Source organism: Desmodus rotundus, chromosome 5 (assembly GCF_022682495.2).
Source record: "Desmodus rotundus isolate HL8 chromosome 5, HLdesRot8A.1, whole genome shotgun sequence".
In the NCBI taxonomy this organism is placed as follows: domain Eukaryota; kingdom Metazoa; phylum Chordata; class Mammalia; order Chiroptera; family Phyllostomidae; genus Desmodus; species Desmodus rotundus.
In genome coordinates, this window is record NC_071391.1 from 117,654,841 (window position 1) to 117,679,116 (window position 24,276).

Here is a 24,276-nt window from a genome sequence, read left to right on the forward strand (position 1 = left end):
CACCCGCTCCTAATTCCTGTCCCTCCCCCTTGGAATCCACAAATCTGACCTCAACCTCTGTAATTCTGTCATTCAGAGAGTGTTATTAATCCACCGAGCCACACCAGCCAGGGCGTAGAGAGTGGTATTAAAGTGTGTTTTTTTCACTAAGCTTCCTTAAAGGAAGATGAAGGAGGAAAAGAAAGATAAAATTACTGCTTTCAAGTCTCTGAAATATTTTTAAATGAGAAAGAATGAAATATATTTTTAAAAGAGATCACATTATAAAACTAAATATATACCATAATTTATTTTTGAAAAAAGTATATATGAAGAAATTATGGACATAAATATTGAAAATGTCAGCAATGCCTTCCTCTTTGAAGTGGGGTCATGAGTTCTTTAATATTGCTTCTTTCAGCTTTCAGTCATTTTCCCAAAGTTTCACAAATGAATGTATATAATAACTTTGCAACAGGAAAATATTTTAAATAAAGAGGCATAATGTCAACTCTTAAACATCTATCTCTGATGTATGGACACAGTTCATCAACATTTTTGCAGTTTTTGCCATAAAAATCTTTAAAACAACCTTTGTGCCACCATCCCCAACTCGTTCCCACATTTCCTGATTATTCCTCCCTTCGTCAGTCAGAAGGTTTTAATCAGGGAACGGTCTGAGCTTGATTAGAAAACTTGTAGAAAATGATACTATGCTATTCCTCGTATGAATGAAGATACATTAATTTCTATGGTTTAAATATTATTTTCTTTCATTTGTAAAGAAAGTGTCACATAAAAACATTCACTCTACAAACAAGAAAGAAGGTAAACTACCAAATATTCATAAAAAAGGCTGGATAAAGTGAAGAAAATATGAAGATATTTTATCATGTTTGGAAAAGCTTAGTGTCACTGATTTACAAGATTCTTGAGATGTGGTCACTACTACAGCGTCTGAGCTGGGCCGCCCGGGTATAAATCTCCGTTCTGCATTCTGCAGCTGTGGCTGCGGGCAGCTCACTTAACCTTTTGTCGGCTGTTGTGAGGATCACCTGAGATAATGTGGGGGGAAAAGAGCACTTATCCAGTGGATTTAGCATACAGTATATTCTTACTATATGCTTGCTATATTAATGTCATAACTTTACTCAAATATGTGTTTTTATGGCTGGACCTTTAAGTCCCTTAAAAAAAAATACTGCCATTTAGAGGCGCCAAAGTAATTAATCACAAGGGGGAAGAAGAGGCAAAAGCAAAAACAAAAAACAATTAAAACAACAACAAAGTTTATACAGATAAATAAGCAACAAAACATAACCATGTGTGTGCCAAGAGTCAAGCATGAAAACTGGGAGTAGATGGTTAGGAAAATGGTTAGGGACCTCTGCCATTAACAATGGTGAATCTAGCCCCTGACTGGCGGCTCAGCTGGTGAAGCGTTGTTCGGCAAGGTGAGAAAGATCGCTGATTCGACTCCCAGTCAGGGCCCATTCCTGGGTTGCAGGCCTGATCCCTGGTTGGGACATGTGGGAGAGGCAACCAATGTTCTCTCTCTCACACACTGATGTTTCCCTCTCTCTCTCTCTCCCTTCCTACTGCTCTCTCTAAAAATAAACAAATAAAATCTTTAAAAAAATGGTGAATCCATGCTTCTATCCTTTGGCAAAAAGCAACCCCTTTCATTTATTCAACAAATCTGTGCTGAGCCAAACACCATACACTAAATGCTGGGATTCAGAAACAAAGGGAACTCTTCTAGAGCTATTTCTATGACTCCCTTTCCGGGGAAGCTTTATCCTACCCAGTAGGTCATCATTCTGATGTTCTACCTCAAGGACAATAGTCAATGCCTTCTTTATACATTTGGTACATTTAGTCAACTATTTGGCATATCAAACTCTAAGTACTTTAAACCAGACCAAAATATCAATACATTTAAAAATTATGTAAGCCAGATAGATAATACACTAAAAATTAAAAATAACACAGGAAAATTTAACTATTTTATTTTTAAAACCTTTTTACTTTTTTAGATTTTATTTATTTATTTTTAGAGAGAGGGGAGGGAGAAAAAGAGGGAGAGAAACATCAATGTGTGGTTACCTCTCACCTGGCCCCCCACTGGGGGACCTGGCCTGCAACCCAGGCAAGTGCCCTGACTGGGAATCAAACCAGCAACCCTTTGGTTCACAGTCCATGCTCAATCCACTGAGCTATACCAGTCAGGGTAACTATTTAATTTTAAAAAGCATAGCTTCAGATAACTCCAATCCTTATTCCAAAATAGTAATAATAACAAGGAGAACATAATGTAAAGACTTAAGGGATATAATTTTCATTTTTTAAAAAGACTTTATTTATTTATATTTAGAGAGAGGGAAAGGGAAGGAGAAAGAGAGGGAGAGAAACATCAATGTGTGGTTACCTCTCACCTGGCCCCCCACTGGGGGACCTGGCCTGCAATCCAGGCATGTGCCCTGACTGGGAATCAAACCAGCGACCCTTTGGTTCAAAGGCCTGTGCTCAATCCACTGAGACACACCACCCAGAGCTAATCTTCATTTTTTTTTTTTCTTATGAGGGAAACACACACCTGTTGAAAGCACTCCCAATAAGCAGTGTACTCCTCAAAGATTTGGGTAGGGTGAGCAAATAAAGGGAGATGGAGAAAAAAGAATATTGGAATATATGTGAAACGTTTATTCCTGGAGGTTTAATTAACCTCCCTCTCCAATCTCATGCTGTTTGAAAATCACTGTTACATTGGGAAAAAAAAATTCTAAATACTTTCATTATTTTTTTAAAAGAATTAAAAAAAATTTTACTATGTGTTCATCCTGATATTGACAAAGCAAACCTAAGAAAAACAGGGAACCGTAGTCAAGAAGATAAAAGCAAAAGTTAAAGAATTAGAGACAGAAAAACAGTGGATATTATAAATCTAAAAGCTGTCTTTGAAAGTTATTAAAACAGCAAATCTCTAGGTATAGTTATTAAGAAAGAGAAACACAAATACATACAATTAAAATAGATATATAAAGAAAATATTATACTTGTATTTTGTTAAAAAATTATAAAACTACAGATAATTTTCTAGGAAAATATTACTAAATTTGCCTCATTAATTGGCAGAAAACCTGAGGGAGGGAGTTCTGCCAGACTGGGGGTGCTCCAGCTCCGCCACTCACTAGCTGTGTGGTCCTGGAAAGAGAGAAATCTGTGCTTGCTCACCACAAAGGCGACTGATGCAAGGGTGATCGACCAGCCTCGAAGCGTTGCTGCGAGGGTCAAATGAAACAATACTCTTGTAGGACAGATGACAAACCAGGGAAAATGTTTACAATATATGATAGGTGAGCTCCTACTAATTAACAAGAACAAAACGAACATGAAACATTTAAAAATGCGAGGGACACAAACAACACAAATCCCAAAAGAAATACAAATGGCAGTAAACCATGTCCTTTGTCTACAATTTCTGAGCTGAGCTGGGTGAGAAAAGGAAGCAAAGTTACCAACATCTACTATTTTTTTTTAAATCCTTGCTGGAGAATATATTTATTGATTTGAGAGAGAAAGGAAGGGAGAGAAAGAGAGGGAGAGAGGGAGAAACATTGATGTGAGAAACATCGATTGGTTGCCTCCTGTAAGCACCCCAACTGGGGACTGAACACACAACCTTTTGGTGGGATGATGCTCAACCAACTGAGCCACCCAGCCAGGGCTCATCATTCATTATTGATTGAAATAAAATTTGCATAGCATTCTTGAAGGGCAATTTAGAAATATGTACCAAATGCCTTAAAATATAATATCTTTTGATTTATCAAATAATGTCCTAGAAATTATGTTAAAGAAATTATAAAGGATATAAACAAAAATTTAGCTTCAACTACATTTATATGGTAAAAAATTAGTGATAATCTAAATATTCATCAAAGGAAATAGTAATTCCAATGTTACTATTCTTCTATTAAGAATCATGTTGTAGATTAGTATTTATTGACATAGAAAGCCACAAATTCCCATAGAATGTTTGTAAAATGAATAACAAACTGGATGACAGAAAGTCCCTCCACAATACCTCAAAGCAAAAGCTGCATTCACTGTATTATCACAATGCAGTTAAAATTGATGTGAAATAACTCTTAGGTAAAGAAGAAATTGAAACTGCAATTTAAAAACATCCATTAAATGAGAATAAGAGAATATTACATATCGAATATTATGGAATGACAGCCAAAGTTCTGACCAGAAATTTATGATGTTAGAAAAACTAGTGATACACCTAAAGAAAGCAAGAAGAATATATAAAGTTAAAAACTGAAATTAATTGATATAATTTAAAAGATCAATTTTAGAAGTATATCAAATTCTGTGTCCTAAAAATATATTCAAAACTTCATACCAATTGCTGAGGAATTTACAACAGTAAAACACTAACATCAAATTAATGTTTAAAAAGAGGTACTTAGTTAAGATGCCTCCTTTCCCTGTGACCGTGCACACACACACACAAACCCCCAGCTTAGCAGTCTCCATATAGGACAGAACATCTAATGCTTAGAATTCTTCAAGTCATTCCAAAGAATCTAAGCAATTACAAGAGATTAACAGCGTGATGTTCCTCAAATTTAGAAATATTTGCTTAAAACATGTCCAAGGACTAGACAGAACAAATCTTACACATTTCTGCCAGATCATCCTGTTATTTTAATTGACAGTGATTCTAGGTCTCTTTTAATCCCTATCTTTTTTTAATTGGAAATCTGAACAAAGGAAAATATGTTACCACCACGATTTAGAGCCCAATGGCATGCTGGAGTTATCTGTGAAGTGGAAAATAGTGAATTTGTGTTTTAGGTGTTTCCATACTAACCGGTTCCAGCAGAAAACGAGGAAGTGGCAAAAGCGTCGCTTTGGGTTGGTTGAAAGCCTGGGATCAAACTCTCAGCTGAGCCTCCAAGCTTCTCAGGATGTTTGCCTGGAAGAACAAAACACCAGTCAGTTCATTCCAGCAGAATCCCAGGACAAATCCGCAGGGCACGCTCTGAACTGACGTTTAGACATGACTCCTTTCTCACTGCATTATGGTGACACCTCAGTCATTCAGAAGTCCTTGAGGAGTCGCTGCAGTAACTGAGAGAACAGCTGAGAAATGTAGGAGGTTTTCAGAATCAAAAGAGAGAGCACATCAGTTTTGTGAGAGGAAAAGAGTTCTGAAGATTGGCTGAACCACAATGAACTGTACACTTAAAAATGGTTAAGATGGTAACCATTCTATGTTATGTGTACTTTGCCAAACTAAAAAATAAATAAATAACAGCAAAAGAGGTGGCTAAAGCAAAGCCCCAAAGCCGAAGCGCATTACTCAGAGCAGAATGCCTCCAGCCCTCACTCAGTCTATTTATTGCTATATAATGAGTCTGATCATCTGTTTCCCATGGTGGAAGCACTTTAGGAGAGCAAATGAGAAGAGAGTGGTGGCGATGGCAATAGTGAGAGGCTGTGAGGGAGAGGCACAGTGACAGCAGCTTAATTTGAAAGCCAACAGCTGAACAACGAAAGAGGCAGGAAATTATTAAAAATAGACACAAGGATTAAAAAAACTCGGGCAGGTCACATAATTGAGTGCAACAATACTACGGTTTCAATAGCCCTAAAGGTATTTCTTTTATAGACTAGATAATAACTGGCTCATGTAATAATGAAATAATTTGGTGAGTCATCAAAGAAAATTAAATCCTATGCCTTATCTTCTGTTTGAAAAGTCAAGAAAGCAATGCAAAATTTTAAAAGACACCTATAAAATAATAGTGAAAGCTAAAATGTTTGGTCAAAGTTCTCTCAGTTCTGATCATTCCTTTAACCTGTATTCTTGTCTACACAGAGATACTCTTTTTATTTTTTTTTAAAGATTTTATTTACTTATTTTTAGAGAGTATGGAAGAGAGAAAGAAAGAGAGGTACAGAAACATCAAAGTGTGACAGAAACATTGATGGGTTGCCTCTTGGCCTGCAACCCAGGCATGTGTCCTGACCAGGAATCAAACCGATGACTCTTTGGCTTGCAGGCCAGCACTCAATCCACTGAGCCCACACCATGCAGGGCTGAGATACTCTTTTTCGAACTGTATCATATTGTAGAATTTTCCAGGAGTCTGTGTTGTTGTTTTCCAAAGTGTGTGTGTGTCTCCTGTCTTCCAAATTAGACTGTGGGTTTGCAGGTAGAGATGGCACCTTCTATTTATTTGATCTCCTCAATAGTAATATGTTAAATAGAACTCTGAACATAGTCAAAGATTCAGCTTCTGTGTGAGGGTACACTCTCATGGGTAAGCAGGTATAACTTTCTGGGACAAAAAACCCACTTAGGACAAGGGAACCATCATACTCCTATAAGAAGTGACCATGCCTGACACTCTCATCCTGATCTATGCTCCCCAATCTTTTCTAAAAGTTTCCCCTTCTCCTTGCTCCCACCTACAACAGACCAGAATTTCCTGAGGATGAAGAGTCAGTGCTCTGGTAAAAATACAAATTGATTCACACTCATACTTCAAAATCATGTTGTAAGGTATAAAAATGTCAAATCCCTATATTGTACACCTGAAACTAATATAGCCATTACAAGATTGTATACCAACTATACTTGAATAAAAAATAAATAAAGCCCTGGCCAGTGTGGCTCAGTGGATGGAGCTCCAGACTACGAACCAAAGTGTCCCTGGTTCAATTCCCAATCAGGGCACATGCCTAGGTTGTGGGCCAGGTGCCCAGGAGGGGGCACGAAAGAGGCAACCACACATCGATGCTTCTCTCCCTTTCTTTCTCCCTCCCTTCCCCTCTAAAAGTAAATAAATAAAATCTTTAAAAGATAAATAAAACATATACTTTTGAAAAATCAAATCTGTGAGGGACCCATATTTTTAAGTGTCCTATAAAAAATCCTATATTTTTACCTGCATGTCCCTCTGGAGTTAAGATTCAAGGCTCACAAAGACTCCAATTACTCACCTTCCCCTAGTTTGGCAAAGTCCTTGTTTAGCAGTTCTTCAGCTGTGAGTTTGGAGAAATTGTCATCATCAAAGGGATTCCACGTAGAACCTTCTGAAGGATTATAAACATTTTGCTGGGAGGTCCGAGGAGAGCCCGATGGAGTGGTGGTTGCAGACCTAGGTAGGTTCCCACCCCCACGAAATAAAAAAACATGTAAAAGTTGAAAAGGGTCAACCTATTTTATCTTTGTTTCAAGATTAAATTCTCTTCTGAATCAAACCATTATTTTCCACAGTGGTTTTCTAAAAAGGCTTTCCACAGCAACTGGAAAGTTTCCACAGACCCCCTTCCACTGTATAAAATAAACGTCTCCATTTCCATCATGATTCACTCTCTCCCACTACTTTAATCTCTTGCTTAGATTTTTTGGCCTTGTCAGCAAGTCCTTTTAATTCAAGTCCCCAAGCAACCTATTCTTAGGCTTGTGCATCTTATGGTGCCCACTGTAACCCACAATAACCAATCCAGAGGGCTGGGACAGATGCCTGTTCAAGCTGCCTCCCATCTGTCGGACCTAGCATGCACAGAACTAAGAGCCACCATCAGTGGTCATCACCACAGTTAAAGACATAAAGACAGCTACCACACTCTCATGCTTTTAAGTATCATCACCTTTTATTCTAAGTCTCTCTTGATGTCCTTTGCAATTTAGCTAATGAGTTAAAAAATTTTAACTTTACAGTGCATAGTTCCAAGAAATCTGAGGGCCTGAAATTTCATTTACTCCAAAATCACTCACTGCAATTTACTTTGGTTCAGGCACAGAGCCAGTCACTAGATTTACAAAGGTTGATTGAGACATAAACCTTGTCTTGGAGGAACTCTAAGGCTAGGTCGGCTAGACATACTCATATAGACATACACATAAATAATGATAATGCAATGTGATACATGCACAACAAAATTATAAGTGACACCAGAGGAAGGGTCAAAGAAAAGGTAACCTCTGGCATGGATCTAGATGAATAAATAAGCATTTCTTCGTGGACAAGGAGGACGATGCAGTTAAGGGAGACGGCAGAGAAAGAAAAGAAAAAAGCACTCGTGAAGCTGGAGAATGACAAGTCCACCGATGTCATACAATAGGCTTTGGTCTGTTAGCCAATGAGTACGGATATTAGCCCACAGGCTGTGGGGAGCCAATGAAAGATTTTCAGCATGAAAACTTGGTCAGATCAAGAATTTAGAAAATACTCTGTAAAGCATGGAATAGATACAAATATGGAAACAGTGAGGCAAGTAGGAAATTGTTTCTTAAGATAGTATGTTTTATGCATTATAGGAAAATTCAGTTTCTTATTAAACACAAAAACACATCACTGCATGTACATCTACACAAATCTACCTACATACGCAAAGAATCACACAGCAACAGCCCATGGCAGACTATGCCCACGAAGACGGAAGAATAAAGGAGAAGCATCACATACTTGGACTTATTGAGACTGGCCTCAGCTGCAGCTGCCTGGAGCAGCTGGGTTGATTTGCTGGCAGGGACCCCAAAGACTGCACTATGGGTCACATCACTGAGAATCCGCCTGTGTCCAGCACGCTGGGTCTTGGGGGACGATGGAGGAGTGAGAGATCCAAGTTTCTGTCCTTGGACGGCAGGAGGTGGGGTTGTCTGAACCGTTGGCTGTTGTCTTACTGAGGCTTGAATCTGCTAGGAAGAGAGATGGAAAATGTTCCAAAACAAAGGCAAAAGGAAAAACAAACAACAGATAAACATAACCAAAAATGCCACATGAGAGCTAAAACAGAACTCAAGAATAAAACAAGAAACAAAAAACTAGGCCTTGACAACCTAACCTGTAAGTTTGGGACTGATACCAACATGGTATTTACCTGGTAGTTACACGTACGAAGGGGGACTCCCAAAGAACTCTGGAATTTATTTGTAAAAAATGGTGTATTTATTCTCACATGTTTAAACTTCAGTCACCTTCAAAGTTCTCTCCATTTAAGAATGCCTCTTGTAATGGACTGCAATACATCTATCGAGATATTTTTTCAACTGCTCAAAACAGTTTTTGAATGCGTCAATTTTGATGCCTTTTAGTGTTTCTGACTTTTTTTGTTTTACCTCTTCCACGATGGCAAAACTTTTCCCTTTGAGGATTTTTTCATCCGGGGAAACAAAAAGAAAGTCGCTGTGGTTGAGATTGGGTGAATAGGGAAGGTGGGCAAGGGGGCCATGCTGTTTTTGGTCAAAAACTGCTAAACACTCAGTGCTTATATTAAGCACTTATTAATAACATGTTAATAAGGCGGCCATAAATACCTATGGCATACGACCACGGTCCTTCGCAGATTACTGCTTTACGATGGCTGTAGTATATACTATACATTCACTCGCTCGCTTCTCTAGATGAGTCCTGTCAAGGGTCATTGGAGAAAAAGATGGCCAGAGGTGGGAAGCTCTCTGGCCCCTGGCATAAGCATGTTCTGCTCCAGTTCCCTCATCATCCTCTTAACCCACTACCACTCAGCAAAGTGCTCAAAGCATTTTTTATCCAAAGAACATGGAGAAAGTTCATAATTCATTCCCAAGAGAATAGATACTTTTGCCCAGGGATAGCAGAGAGAACTTCATAAGAAGTGTGGTCAGTGGTAGTTGGTCATGTCATCCCCCTGGATGGACGCCTGTTATTACTGTCGTCCTGAACACAGATCAGGACTCTTTGTTCTTGTCCCAGCTCTGCTGCTATCGGGTAATGACCTTTCAGGCTGGGACTCAGTTTCCAATTCCATAAAATGAGGGGACCGGACTAGATAATTAAGATCTCAACTAGCTACATCGTACAATAATTTTTTAAAGACTTTTTTTCACTTAACAAGAGGAACTTCATCTCTTGTTAAAAACCCAAGTAGCTCTACCTCATGCCTGCTGGAAGACTGAGTTATTTCAGAAGCCAAGCTGTAAAGACACTGAACACACACTTAGCTGAGATGTAAAAAAGACAATCTATTTATAGTACTGCTTTCTTTTGAAGGAATGTAGGTTTCTTGGTTTATGATGGGCAACAAAATTCTACTAGAAATCAATTCTCAAAAAGATGGTTTCCTACTTTTCCTTTGTTCGTCTAGTAGTTGGATTTCGCTGGGAATAAGCCAGTAGCTGTGATACTCTATTGGATGAGCATGGAAAAAGTTTTCATCTATCACTATAAAATGATCCATCACTATCACTCAGAAAGCTGTGAGATAGAATTAAGGCCAAAGCAAAACATGCCCAAAGATGCTGACATAGTTGAGGTCAGTGAGAAGAGAATGGAGGGATTCTGATCCTATACTCAGTCATTATCTAAAAGTGGACATGCCCAATTTCTAAACTGGCAAGATGCCTCAAACAACACCTGGATACTCTAGGGCCCAGTGGGATTAGGCCATGGCAAATGGCCCCAGGCAAGCAGGCCCTCTATAAGGGTGCTGCATGGCATACTTAATTTAGGTGGCCAGCAATGCCACCCAAGAGAAAGAGGAAATGCCAAGACTGTTAAGACTCAGGGTAAATGTGGGGGCTCACATGAATCTCAAAGACAGAAAGGCCACAGTGGTCAAACTGTGCCTTGAAGAAAGGAAAGGGATTAATTTTGATCCTACTCTAGGTCCTCCACTGCTCAACACGAGACAATGAACAGCTCTTTCCACCATCCTAATGTCAAAGCAATAAATAAAAATGTTCACCTTTATCAGTAGCCCAGAATCTTTTTTTTAGAAACCTCTAAAAAAAGGAATTACTTCTGTGATTGGGAGATCATTTATTAGCTTCTGTTGCACCCCAGCATATGGAATCACAGATGTGTAGCGAGACGGACACCCTCTACCATCTACAGAATACCTCATCCCGTTCTTGGACATATCAAGAAAAGACTGGATATTTTAACCTGAGCCCAGCCCTAGTCCAGAGGCCACAACACCAGCCGCTTCTTACCACAGGCTCCTGGGCAGGGGTCGGCTGTGGGGCTGAGGCTGGCTGTGCCTGGGGCTGCTGTACCGCTGCCACCGCGGGCTTCTGCTGCAAGGAGGCCTGCTGTGTCAGCAGCTGCTGCGGATGCAGGGTTGTGACCAGTGGCTGTTGCTGTTGCTGTTGCTGCTGCTGCTGCTGCTGCTGCTGCTGGTAGAAGTTCTGTATCAGCTGCTGTTGAGAGCTTCCTTGGGACACCACAGGGAACTGGGCAACTGCTGGCTGCTGGGTTGTTGGGTGTACTGCCTGAAACTGAGCAGGAGGACAGGGCAAGAAATGGGGAGGTGAATAAAAGCCTGTCTCAGAATAATATTCTGAATGTCTCAGTGACAACTAAGACCAGTGCTGAAGTCAAAGACAAAGTAAGGCAGAAATCTTTTAGGTTGGCCTGAAACTAATGAGGAGAACCCGGGGGCATTAAAACAAACACAGTAGCACCCTGCACTGCCAGGCCCCATCCACTGCACTGTGCTGCCTCTTGTAATGGACTGGCCTGCAGGCAGATTTCTGTGCCTTGCCTTAGGGTGTCCGTCTCGCTACACATCTGTGATTCCATATGCTGGAGTGCAACAGAAGCTAATAAATGATCTCCCAATCACAGAAGTAATTCCTTTTATAAAGGGATTTGGGCGATAGCCAAGATTAAAATTCTTCCCTGGAAGAACAGGAAAAAGCAATGACAACACTGAAAAGAATAACCTAAATGTTAACCCAGCTATTAAAGTCATCTCTTTCTGAAAATTATTTCTCAATAGCTCTATCTTTATTAAATCTTTATCTTTAAACATTCAAAATATTCGGATTACTACACTTAATGACACTTTATCTTATATTGGTAATGAACTGTGTCAAGTTATATTCTCTTGTAAACATCTGAAATATAGGGAAACTTCTTTTAAGTCTTTCTACTCCTCACTCGGACTATGTGCTAGGCACACAAATAGAACTCAAACAAGGGCCTACTGATAAACAAAACTCGAGATGTTGTCTTTGAACATCCTAAATAGTGTTACTTCATCACAGAGCTAACTGAGAGGATGCTGTTTGCCCACTGGAGTGAAGTTAAAGGGTTAGCAGAGAAGCAGATGTCAGTAAATAGCTGCCTATTTGGAACTGTATGATGCTGGAATCAAGCAAACGTCTATCAACAGGGGACTGATTGAATAAACTACCCTATATATATATCCTTAGAAGGGAACGCTCTCTGTTGTAAATAGGAATGAGGACTACCTCTAGAAACGGGATGGACGGGATGGAATTTCCCAGATTTAACTTTGAAACTATATTTTACATTTTCACAAAACAAAATTAAACCGAAATTCAAGAAGTAATAACTAAAAATCAAAAGCAAAATAAAACAAAGAAACCTGTGTGTCAAACTAATAGCCAAACTCCCCAGTAAGTGTGCTAAACATTCTAAGAGCAAAAAGGGCAAAGAATTCTTTAACTATTTTTGGTAATCCTACTAGTATTCAAGTATTGAATAGGATTTGGTAATCCTATAGTTTCAAGTATTGTTATCTTGAAACTATAAGTCAATTAAGTAATTAAGTTAATGTTATTAGGAATCAAGATTTCCAGATTAGAAAAATACAAATATAAAATCCAAGAAGTTAAACAAAAATTCTATAATTTTACATCTGAATTTGGAAGATAAATTTGAATTTATGGGATATATTCTATTAACAAAGCAAAATATATTTGCTAACTACCGTCCACTGAAAAGGTCTAAAAACAATAACCAACCCATCAGCAAATGAGTATCTCTAGCACCAAGATTGTGGTCTCTAAATACCATTTCCATGAAAAGGAAATGAAGCTCCTTAGAGAAATGGCTGATTCCAGGTTAAGGGCAGAATGGAAGTGGAACAGCTTGTTACACTGAATAGCAAAGAAACCATAAAGACTACTGGAGTTGCAACCAAAGGACCCAGGGGCCAACTTGAAGAGACTTTCACTGGACAAAGCTGGGATGACTTGAGCAACAAAATAAATAATATTTTTGAAACTAAAATGTATGGAAACATATCAAATATATTAAGATCTACGAGTCCATAGTGATACTAAAACAAAAACCTCATTGTTCACCTTTGGATGATACTAGGAACAAACTCATTTTGAACCTGATAAACAGAGAAAAAGAATCGTGCATTGTTTCCCTGCCTTTTCTGCACAAATATTACCTCAGGGTAACCAAACAGTTGATGAAAAAAGTTCTTCATAGATAAATCCGGCCCCTAAATATAAAGGAAATGGTAGAATAGTGCCACTTTGCCATCCCTAATGGATTAACGGACTGAGGAAATGATCAGCAATGACGGCTAAGCTGACGAGGTACATCAAATAGATGGAGCAGATGGACAGCGACAAACCCACAGACTGGTCCTAACAGTGTTAGAAGGGAGGACAACCAGACATTATAGGCCCCTGATGTGATATAACCAGAAAAGCAAAGAACAACCAAATGAATGGAATATTGAGCAAGCCTCAGGAAATTAGCAGTTACATAGGGGATGGAGAAACATATTAAATGTCATGACAGGCATGTCATTAGCCAAATCCAGAATGTGGAAAATTCTACAGGGCAAGTGACCCGACTTAAAAAAAAAAAGACAAAGAGGCAGGGGGGAGAGGGAGGGGGTACTTATGGTTAAAAGGGGACTTAAAAAAGATATTTTAATCATTTTAAAATACATATGTTCAAAGTAAAAAAATGTGAAAATAATATGAAAAGATAATGAGAGAAAAAACAGCTAAATACAATTGGTGGGCTTTGTTTGGATCCTGATTCAAATAAGCCAACTTACACTATGAGACATGAGAAAGGGTTAAAAACTACTGGATATTTGGTTAGAAATCATTGTTATTTTGTGTGTTGTGTTGTACTTATGTCATGAAAAAAAGAAGTCCTTAAAAATTAGCTGCCCTCATGAGATTCCTCAGTCAGGTGACAAACTCCCCGTGGCCTGGGAAGAGAGGTGAAAGAGGTGAGTGACCCAGTGACTGCTCCGCTGTGCAAAGCCCTCTAGTATCTACATTTGGGAGAAGCGGTGATGTGATCAGTGATGTGATGGTTAAGGGCTCTCTAGCCTGACAAAGGCAGATTCCTGTCCGTAAAGGGCCTTTCACAGTGATGACTCAGATACGCAAAGCAAAGGTCAGACCATGACCACCTTACCTGTTGAGCCTGGGCCTGCTGCTGCTGCTGCTGGTAAAATGTGCCTGCTGGCTGCTGTGATGGTGGAGGCGGCTGTTGCTGCTGCTGCTGTTGCTGCTTGAGGAAGAGTTGCTGCTGGTGCTGGGGTGTTGCCTGGGCCTGAGTGGGCAGACCCTGGGCTGGAGTGGAAGGCGTCTGCTGTGAGGTGGGCGGAGCCGGTGACTGCTTGGGCTGGGATTGTGGTAGAGGTTGGCTAGGTGGGGGCTGGGTTTTTGGTTGGGAAACATTGGCTAAAAGACCAGGCTGATTGCTGGATCCTGTAATGAGAATAAACTCCATATAAGGACTCAAAACTCTTCCAGACAAAAACAACTTCTCTTCTTTTGAAAGTAAGAAAGAGGGGGTGATAAGTGGACAAATAATCCCAAAGTCCATGTGCTCCTCACTGTCTGTACCTGGAAGATCCTTCCTTCTTGCTAAACTATTTACTTCATACTTTTCAAAACAAGGCTCAGTAACGAAGTTCTATACTTGCCTCCTTCAGAAAGCCTTCCTTCATTCACCACCCCATTCAGTCAATTACTCTTTAGTCAGCGTCCTGAGTATCTACAAAGGCAACCAGCCTTTGATGCTACTGCATAAAAACACAGTGTTTGCACTTGTTGGCGTGCTGCAGAATAAAAGCATTCTTGGATTTTTTTTAAAAAAGACTTCATTTATTTTTAGAGAGAGGGAAAGGAAGGGAGAATGTGAGGGAGAAATATCCATTGGTTGTCTCTCACATGTCCCCAAATGAGGACCTGGCCTACAACACAGGCATGTGCCCTGACCAGGAATAGAATCAGTGGCCTTTCGGTTTGCAGGACTATGCTCAACCCACAGAGCCACGCTGATCAGGGCTGATGTTTTACACGTAGATTACACAATCCGAGTCTGGATGCCTTGTAAGTAGATGGCTACCAAATTCAGCAAAAGCAGCTTATTGGTAAGGGAGGTGATGGCTGAGTTCAGTTACTTGATAATGTGGATCGATCCTCTTTGTGAAACTAAACTTAGTCACCTCACTAGAAACACGATACCAAAACACACAGAGGTGTGACAGATACTTCAAGAGAGAGAATTGAAGAAAGAATTCCTCTATGTCAAAAAGAGGTGTGTCTTGGTTCTTTAAAGGCAAAGACAAGTAAGTGAAACAAAGAGGTAGGTATGGGATGAATGGAGCAAATTACAAAATGAGGGCAAAGACTGAAAAAAAATAGAGACAACAGGCTTCCATGGTCTTGGTGATCCCCTGCAGAATTCAATGACAGGCCTCCCCTTTTGCCAGCTACCTGCCATACAATTTCAATGGCAGCTTACCTCTTGTTCCTCAAGGAAAACCATCATTCTTTACGTGTCTCTGCATTCCATTGCTGAAGCAAAATCAGACTTTCCAAAATTTCTCTATCATCCGGGATAACAAAGAGGTACACTAAGTTTCAAACGACCCTAGGAACTGACCTGCAGCCTGAGGTGGGGGCTGAACGGTGGCCCTCTTTCGAGGTGTCAGCGCTGGCTGGATGGGAAGGATTCCGGGGTTTGGCTGAGTCTGCCCAGCTTTAGGCCTCTGGCGGGGTGCAATGGAAGTCTCTGTGGTGGGAATGGGATCTGTCAGTCTAGAAAAGGAAAAGAAAAAACAAAGATTCACATTAAAGTGTGGGAAAATGGGGGAGGGGCAGCCAGAGTAGACGATGGATTAGCTTTCCCCTTGACACTCATCCCAACCTTCCAGATCTGCCTAATCAACATTTCCCAGAGGGCGTTATATGTTCCCAGATGTTATAAATGAAGGGTTTAAGGGTAAATAAGTTTTAACGTACTGATCAAAATATTGAGCAGATCTCTTTTCAGCAGAACCTTTCATGTGTGAGTATGTATAGAGAACCTCACAGGAAGCACTGTATAGAATTCAGGGTTTTTCAAATATATTTAACCATGGGATCCTTTTACCTAACACTTCCTAGAATTTCCCAAAATATACTGTGGGTGATGATGCAAAGAGAGGTTTGAAGCAGGTGCTTTTCAGATGTAGAGGAACCCAAACTTGGTTAGAATTAGCTGTCAGAATGGTCTCCCTATCGTAAAAAGTATGCAAATGAATTAACACAATAAGGCAACTAAAAGGAATAAATAAATAATTCAAGATGAAGGATTTGAGGAGTGTGACAGGAACTCCATTTCCTCCAATACACATATTGTTTTTTTCCATGGTAATACAATACTTCATTGGACATAGAATCACCCAGAATAAAAATCAAATTGCCCAGCCTCCCTTGTAATCAGGTGTGGTCGTGTATCTTAAGTTCTGGCCTTACAGGATTGTTATGTGGCAGTTTCTGGAAATCTTTAGAAATAGCTGGTACATCCCTTTGTCTCTCTTCTTATTTAGTCATTCCTTGATCCTGCTGCTTGGATTCGGGATGCTGCCATATTGGTCCATAAGGTCATGGCCATAGCCCGACGGGTGATAGACTGGTGAGCTTGAAGAGTCCCGGGCACCTGAGGACTTTGTGGAGCAGAGCTGCCCCTACCAGCCCTGGACTACTTATCCCCAGACTTTGTTTATATAAGAGAAAAAAAATATCTATCTTACACAGGCCACTGTAATTTTGGACTTTGTGTAACTCATAGCCAAATCGAACCCAAATCAATATGGGGAGGACTGCCGTGTGGTCTGCTTTCCTCTTGTGATGTGCTCCACCCCAGGTGGTGACTTGCATTCATCTGGAGCAGTCCAGGCAGCTGGCTACCACCCAACTCAGATCAGAGTGGTTGTCCTTTGAAAATGCACTTTTGGGAGTATAGCTGAGGTTAAGGCTAAAATAAACAAGCTTCAAGAACATTTCCAAAATATGTCTGGCACAGCCTTCATGAAATGCAAAACAGGAAGCATAGTAGCTGGACCAACGTGCTTCCCTCTGACATACCTCCATGGTATTCTATTTTGGACCCTAAGGCTTTTCATTAGCATCCTGCTAGACTGGCAAATTTTCAACCTTTTTCATCCCATGGCACACATTACTAAAATTCTGTGGTACACCAAAAAACATACTTTTTGCTGATCTGACAAAAAGGTATAATTTTGATTCACTCACACCCGACAGCTATTGTTGTGTTGGCTGTTGTCATTTTTTTTTAATTTGACAATCTAAGGGAAAAGGGGTCAGTGTCCCTGAACTAAATACTCAGGTAGGGCATGTTTTAAAAATTCTTGCAGCACACCGGTTGGAAATCACTGTGCTAGAGGGAAGTCTCATGCTGGGTAAAGAACTGATAGTATAAAAGCCATCACATCTGGGGAGGCTATAATCTGGGGAAGGGAGGTGGGAAGGGAAATGAGACAGATGTCGAGAAAGGTGTAAGAAAGATAAAGGCAAGGATGAGAGATATAAACAGACTTGAGTAGAAAGCCAAATGCTAAGAACTTCCACATTGGACTTCTCCCAAGGGTAACAACATCTTATAGACATTGGATTTGGAGTCAAAGAAAATTATATTTGAGTGCTAGCTCTCCACCTACAAACTGTGTAATAATGGGCATATCATTTAATCTCTTCTAGCCTTGGGTCCCATATGAAATAGGAGAAATCAATACCTACATCATGAGGCAGATGTGGACATCAAATGCATGAATGACTATGAAACCATTTTATAAAATGCAGAGTGCTCAAGCTATCAGTTTGTATGGGTCTTAATATGTTGCAAGAAAATACAGGCCATTAAGCCAGGAGATCTGACTCTAAGTTGTCCTCTCTGTGTGATCTCGGGCAAACCACTTCATGTACCAAGTAGAAAGAGGGTGGATGCTGGAGATCAGGTTCCTTTACTAACTGCAGAGTGACTAACTGCCCTGGGCAACTTAAATTCTGAGTCTGGTTCCTAATCTGTAAAATGAAAATAGCAACCTCACAGGTTTGTTTTAAAGGGGGAAAAAGCCATCTTATTTATGTAAAGTACATAGTATCGGATTTGGTATATATGATGCCTCGATGAATAGCAGTCACTTTAAAAACAGAGTTAAAAAGAAAAACTGACCTGTGGGGACTAGGGAGTGAATACAATGATGAAAATGAAATCACTATAAAGTACAGATAGGACGACTCAGACCCAAATCTCTTGGCTGTCATGCGTACGTGTTTCCGCAGCATTATTGAGGTCCTACGAACTGTCTGGGAACTCTACAGTTTATAAAACAGTTTCACAGTCACTCATGCATTTGATGTTCACATCTGCCTTATGATGTTGATACTATTTTACCATTTTACATGACAGAGTACCACTCAAATGTTAACCGTTATTATCATTTTTATAAATGTGTGTGCTTTGTGGGAAGAGATCCTTGCTGAGCCTCAGCAATACCATGTTTGGGCCTAGTACAGATGGCCATAAACCTAAAATACTAAATTATTAAATCAGCCTCAGAAGCAATTCCCAGAGGTGAGCATGGCAGACTTATACAAGAAATAAACAGACCACAAACTAACAGTACGGATATAGTTTGCTAAACTTGTTAAAAACCAAAGTCTCATTACTTTAGAGCCACATCAGAGGCTCTAAAGTATTCTACAAATATTGCAGGCATTCTACAAATATTGAAGATTTTTTTTCAATGTATAAGTTATTTTACTGTTCTATAAAAATCAACATATTCCCATTCAGGGTATTTCATTGGTAATTTGCTGCTAAGATTTCCTTGCCATGGGAGTGTGGTAGAAAATCGAGGGGTATAAGCATTCTAAAATACCCTCAAATTTGCCATTTGGAAGGTAAAGCAGCCGCGAGGATGTGTCCTGCACACCTTCAAATGTACGAGGCATAAAGGGCCAAGTGAGTGCCTCCGCTGCTGTGCTCCTGAAATCCACTGCCTCTGCTGTGCTTGCCCCTGCGGCCACGCTTTCCACAGGCTGCTCCCAGTCTTACTATCCCAGCCACAGGGATATTAAGGCAGGGACTGTTCCTGGGACATAGCGGGTTCCTCTGGTGGCTGACATTGACTTGAGGATTCCCAGACGCCCTTGTCAAACCTTCCTTAAACTGTGTGGCAATTTTTAGGTCACTTCCACCCAACTTTCTCCTCCTTATCTCTGGGTCTGACTTACATCGCCTTCTGATGGCTCCCGCCCTATTTTCTCCCTCAGGGGCATTAACTCAAATAAAATTCTAGCTTCTTTAGTTCTCTCTTAGCATCTGCTTCTTGGAAGATCCTAAGTCAGGGGTGTCAAACTCATTTTCACTGGGGCCACATCAGCCTCATGGTTGCCTTCAAAGGACTGAATGTAATTTTAGGACTGTATAAATGTAACTACTCCTTAGCTAGGGGCAAGGAGCTCTACATTCAACCCTTACGGCAACTGTGAGGCTAATGTGGCCCCTGGCGAAAATGAGTTTGACACCCCTGTCCAAGGTTATACAGAATGTGAGTAGCTAAGGCCTACAGGCTCTTTGGCTGTACATGGACTCTGCTTTGACCTGTACTTTCCTAACGTGGCCAAGGCCATAGCAAGTTAAAAGGAAAGGGAGGTGGAGGACTAGGGCGCAGAAAGAGGCTAAACAAAGGCCAGGACATCTGTTTAGGACACTCTTGTACTAGCAATACTTAAAGCCTGCTGTTGTCTCCTCCCTGAATGCCCCTGAGCCTATTCCCAAGCAAGGGAAACAGCTGTGGAGTTTTTCATTATCTTTCAAATGTAGATCACCGTATTTCATCATATTCCTCCTTGCACCCCCAAAGGATAGCTTCTGTCCCAAGGAGACAGAGCTTGTTTTCTTGTGCTGTGAGCGTCTGGGCCACGGCAGAAGAATCAAGAAATACAAGGCATCCGCCCATGCTACTGAGACAACGGAGCACAACAGGTACTCACTGAGGCATTTCTTACCTGGCCTTTGGCTGGGTCTTCTTTGCAGCTGCCTCACTGGCTTTCACTGGCTCAGGAAGTTTTGTAGGAATGGGAGAGTTCTGTAGAATTTAAAGAAAAACTTTAAAAAGAGCATGACTTGGCTGATGGAAATATGTGTTGGGGTTCTTCTGGAGTGGCTTCCAGACCCTGATCTCTGGTAGAGAGGAAGGAAGTTAACCAAAAGCGTACCCCACTGGACTCAGCTCCAGTACAGGAGGCAAAGCATCTGAGAGAGGACAGAGCAGCCTGCATACAGCACATTCCTACACTGTCATTCTCAACCTTTTGGATGGCTAATGTTACTGGGCTTCATCTCAGTACCCTCCCCTCCCTACAGCACAGCTTAGAAGTGATGTTATGAAAGGAACGGAAAGAGATGTCTGTAACCTATATTACGCCTAAGCCCTCAGCTAGGTATTAGATAAGTTAGAGCTGAGTATTGTGTCAAACCAGTATGCGTTCAGCCTTCTAGTTAGAATGATGGAAGAGAACCACAGCCACAGTGTGTCTGGTTGCTGAGCCAGCAGCTCTTCCTAGCACACAGGCCCAGCAGAGCTCCTCCAGCTTGTATTCTGCACCATCCCGCTAATCCTGCCTCTTGAGGGACCACTAATTGTCCTTAACCACAAGACCACTGCTGACCTCTGCTGAGGGAGTATCAAATGACTTCAGACTTGTAAAGCTAACTTATTAAAAACTAGTTACCAATCTGAATGCTTCCAATTATATATCATGTTATTTAACTTTATGAATAGGCAAATGGGACAGTCCCATGTTAGTGACAATACCCCTCATTTATTCTGGAAAACACAACAAATGGAATACTAATAATGAAACTGGCTTTTAAGGGGATGTCCAATTTCCTTCACCTTTTCCAGATGGGGGGAATTTCTGAAGAAAATGTCTCCTAGTTTCTCTTTCACCCTCCAAGTGTTCCTCTCCCAAGGGAAAAGGTGTAACTTATTCGACTGATAAGACTGGAAGAGAGAGAAAGGTGAGCTTGTCTGGCTCACCCTTGCTCTCCCTCCTTTAGGGAAGAGCCTGTCTCTCCGAAATCAGGTGCTCACTGCTTGGTCACGAGGCTCTAATGTTAGGGAGAGACTGACTGGTCGAGCTGCATTCTCTGACACAATCTTTTTTTTTTTTCTGTACAAGTGAAATCCTATTACAGATTCTAATCATGTTCAGAGAAAGCTAGTCCAGAATATTAGTGAACACTTCCCGATTTTTAAAAAATTAAATTTATTGAGGTGGCTTGGTTAATAAGATCTTGTAGGTTTCAAGTGTACAATTCTATGATTTCTTTGTATAGTGTGTCCACCAAACAAAGTCAAATAATCTCCTGTCACCATATATTTGGCCCCTTTTACCCTTTACTACCCTCACCAACCCCTTCCCTCTGGTAACCACAATACTCTTGTCTGTGTCTATGAGTTTCAGTTTTATATCCCACATAGGAGTGAAATCAGGTGGTTCTTAGCTTTTTCTGACTGACTTAATATTCCCAAGGTCCATCCGTGTTGTCATAAATGGCAGCATTTCATCTTTTCTCACGGGTTAGTATTCCATTGTATACATGTACCACATCTTTATCTAATGCTTTATCAAACGACACTGTGGTTGTCTCTGTGTCTTGGCCACTGTGACTAATGCTGCAATGGACATAGGGGTGCATACGTCTTTGAGAATACACATTTTTGAGTTTTTTCGGGTAGGTACCCAGAAGAAGGATTGCTGGGTCATATGGTAAGTCTATTGTTAATTTTTTTAGGAACCACCATACCACGTTCCATAGAGGCTGAACCAGTTTACATTCCCACCAGCAGAGAATGAGGGCTCCTTTTTCTCCACAACCTCTCCAACACTTGTTATTGCCTGTCTTGTTGATAACAGCCGTTCTAACAGGTGTGAAGTGGCTACCTCATTGTAGTTTTGATTTGCATTTCCCTAAGAGCTAGTGAAGTTGAGAATCTTTTCATATATCTGTTCACCATTTGTATGTCTTCTTGGGAGAAGTGTCTGTTCAGGTTCTCTGCCCATTTTTAAACTGGATTGTTTGTTTGGTGTTGACTTGTATGAGTTCTTTATATATTTTGGATATTAACCCCTTGTTGGAGCTATTATTTGCAAATATCATCTCCCATGTGGTTGGTTGCCTTTTTGTTTTGTTACCAGTTTCTTTTGCTGTGCAGAAGCTTTTTAGTTTGATATAGTTCCATTCATTTATTTTTGTCTTTACTTCCCTTTCCTCTGGGGTCAAATTTATAAAATCTCTAAGACCAAGGTCCGTGAGTTTAGTATCTATGCTTTAGTCTGTGTAATTTATTGTTTCAGATCTTATATTTAGGTCTGTGATCAAGTTTGAATTAATTTTTGTACATGGAGACACCCTGGAGTCTAGTTTTATTCTTTTGCATGTGGCTTTCCAATTTTCCCAACACCATTTATTGAAGAGGCTTTATTTTCTCCACTGTGTGTTTTTGGCTCCTTTGTCAAAAATTATTTGTCCATATACATGTGGTTTTATTTCTAGGATCTCAATTCTGTTCCATTGGTCTGTGTGTCTGATTTTCTGCCAGTACCATGCTGTTTTGATTATCATAGCTCCGTCGTATAATCTGAAGTCAGAGTGATACCTTCGGCTTTGTACTTTTTTCTCAGGATTACTTTGGCTATTTGGGGTCTTTTTGTGGTTCCATACAAATCTGATGATTTTTGGCTCTATTTCTTTAAAAAATGACATTGTGATTTTGATGGGGGTTACATTAAATCTGTTTCATGCTTTGGGTAATATGGCCACTTTAACTATATTGATTCTTTTAATGCAGAAACATGAAATATATTTCTATTTCATGTGCCTTTTTCAATCTCTTTTAATAATGCTTTCTAGTTTTCAGTATATACATCCTTCACATCCTTTGTTATATCTATTCCTAATATTTTATTCTTTTGGTTGCAATTGCAGAAGGAATTAGGCTTTTTTTTCCCATTTCTTTTTCTGAAATTTCATTGTTGGTATACAGGGAAGCAGTGGGGTTTTGTGTATTGATTTTTGTACCCTGCAACTTTACTGTATTTGTTTATTGTTTCTAACAGCTTTTTGGTGGAGTCTTTAGGGTTTTCTACATACAAAATCATGTCATCTGCAAAAGTAACACTTTTACTTTTTCATTCCCAGTTTGGATGCCTTTTATCTTTCTCTTGCCTGACTGCTCTGGCTAGGAATTACAAAACTATGTTGAATAAGCGTGGTAAAAGTGAGCATCCTTGTTTTGTTCCTGATTTTAGAGGGAAAGCTTTCAGTTTTTCAACATTGAGTATATTAGCTAATGGTTTGTCATAATTAGCCTTTATTATGTTAAGGTACTTTCCTTCTATACCCATTTACTTGAGTGTTTTAATCGTTCATGGATGTTATCTGATTCAATCTTACTAATAATAATGCTAATATTCTGAGCTCCATCTGACTGATTCCTACATCATTCCTATATCTGAATGATTCCAATCATTCCTACATCTGAATGATTCCTAATCCAAATGTGGGAGTGAAAGTAGAGTGTTATTTATCAGCACCAAAAATGACATTAGAACTTCATTACTGGAGAATCAGGCAAGAAAATTTCAGATTAGAGCTTATTTATGCCATTCATTAATAAAATATTCAAAAGAATTGGATTATATTACGACACCAAGACTGTAAAAAGGGTGTTTGCAAGAACTGTACTCAAACTGTGAGTGCAGAGTTTAGGATTACTAAGTGCAGAAAACATTCCTATGGCCCGATGTGTGTGGGGAGGCTGGAGGGAAGGATCGTGAGTCACAGAAGGTCAACAACAGGAGTGAAATCCAGAAAGCTCTGCTGCAATGAAGAAGTAAAGGGACAAGGACTTATGTTCCAACTAGTATGCGGGCAAGCCCAGGGCCTTGTCTCAGGAAAGCAGCCTGCCCGACCGCCTCTAGGTAAATACAATATACACGTGGCTCTTAGTGAACTGTGAAAATCAGAAAGATAATAGTTTAGTCAATCTTCACCCAAAGTGTTCAACTCAATCCCTAGGGCTTTTTTTTTTTTTTTTTCAGTGTAATTGCCTCAGTTTTATAATTAAATTCTATTGGAAAATTGGATTCTGTTTATAGCAATTGCATCAAAGTTAGTTTTGCATGTGAATAAGCCC

General features: G+C 40.0%; 1 protein-coding gene across 17 annotated transcripts in view; it reads right to left on the reverse strand.

The window, feature by feature from the left end:
• The window catches only part of AAK1 (AP2 associated kinase 1), a 168,640-nt gene that overhangs the window by 34,392 nt on the left and 109,972 nt on the right, over positions 1-24,276 (reverse strand). For 11 of the 17 annotated variants that reach the window (XR_008426987.1, XR_008426985.1, XM_053925542.1 and 8 more), the window contains exons 10-16: positions 20,081-20,160; positions 15,666-15,820; positions 14,187-14,482; positions 10,976-11,260; positions 8,472-8,704; positions 7,000-7,157; positions 4,862-4,966 (exon numbers count right to left, since the gene is read on the reverse strand). Coding sequence is in view for 13 of the 17 variants with exons in the window: in XM_053925542.1 (XP_053781517.1) it covers positions 4,862-4,966; positions 7,000-7,157; positions 8,472-8,704; positions 10,976-11,260; positions 14,187-14,482; positions 15,666-15,820; positions 20,081-20,160 (1,312 nt within the window). In the remaining 4 variants the exon portion in view is untranslated. The remainder of the gene's footprint in view (positions 1-4,861; positions 4,967-6,999; positions 7,158-8,471; positions 8,705-10,975; positions 11,261-14,186; positions 14,483-15,665; positions 15,821-20,080; positions 20,161-24,276) is intronic. The other 6 variants (XR_008426986.1, XM_071221538.1, XM_045193864.2 and 3 more) reach the window with 3 other exon arrangements.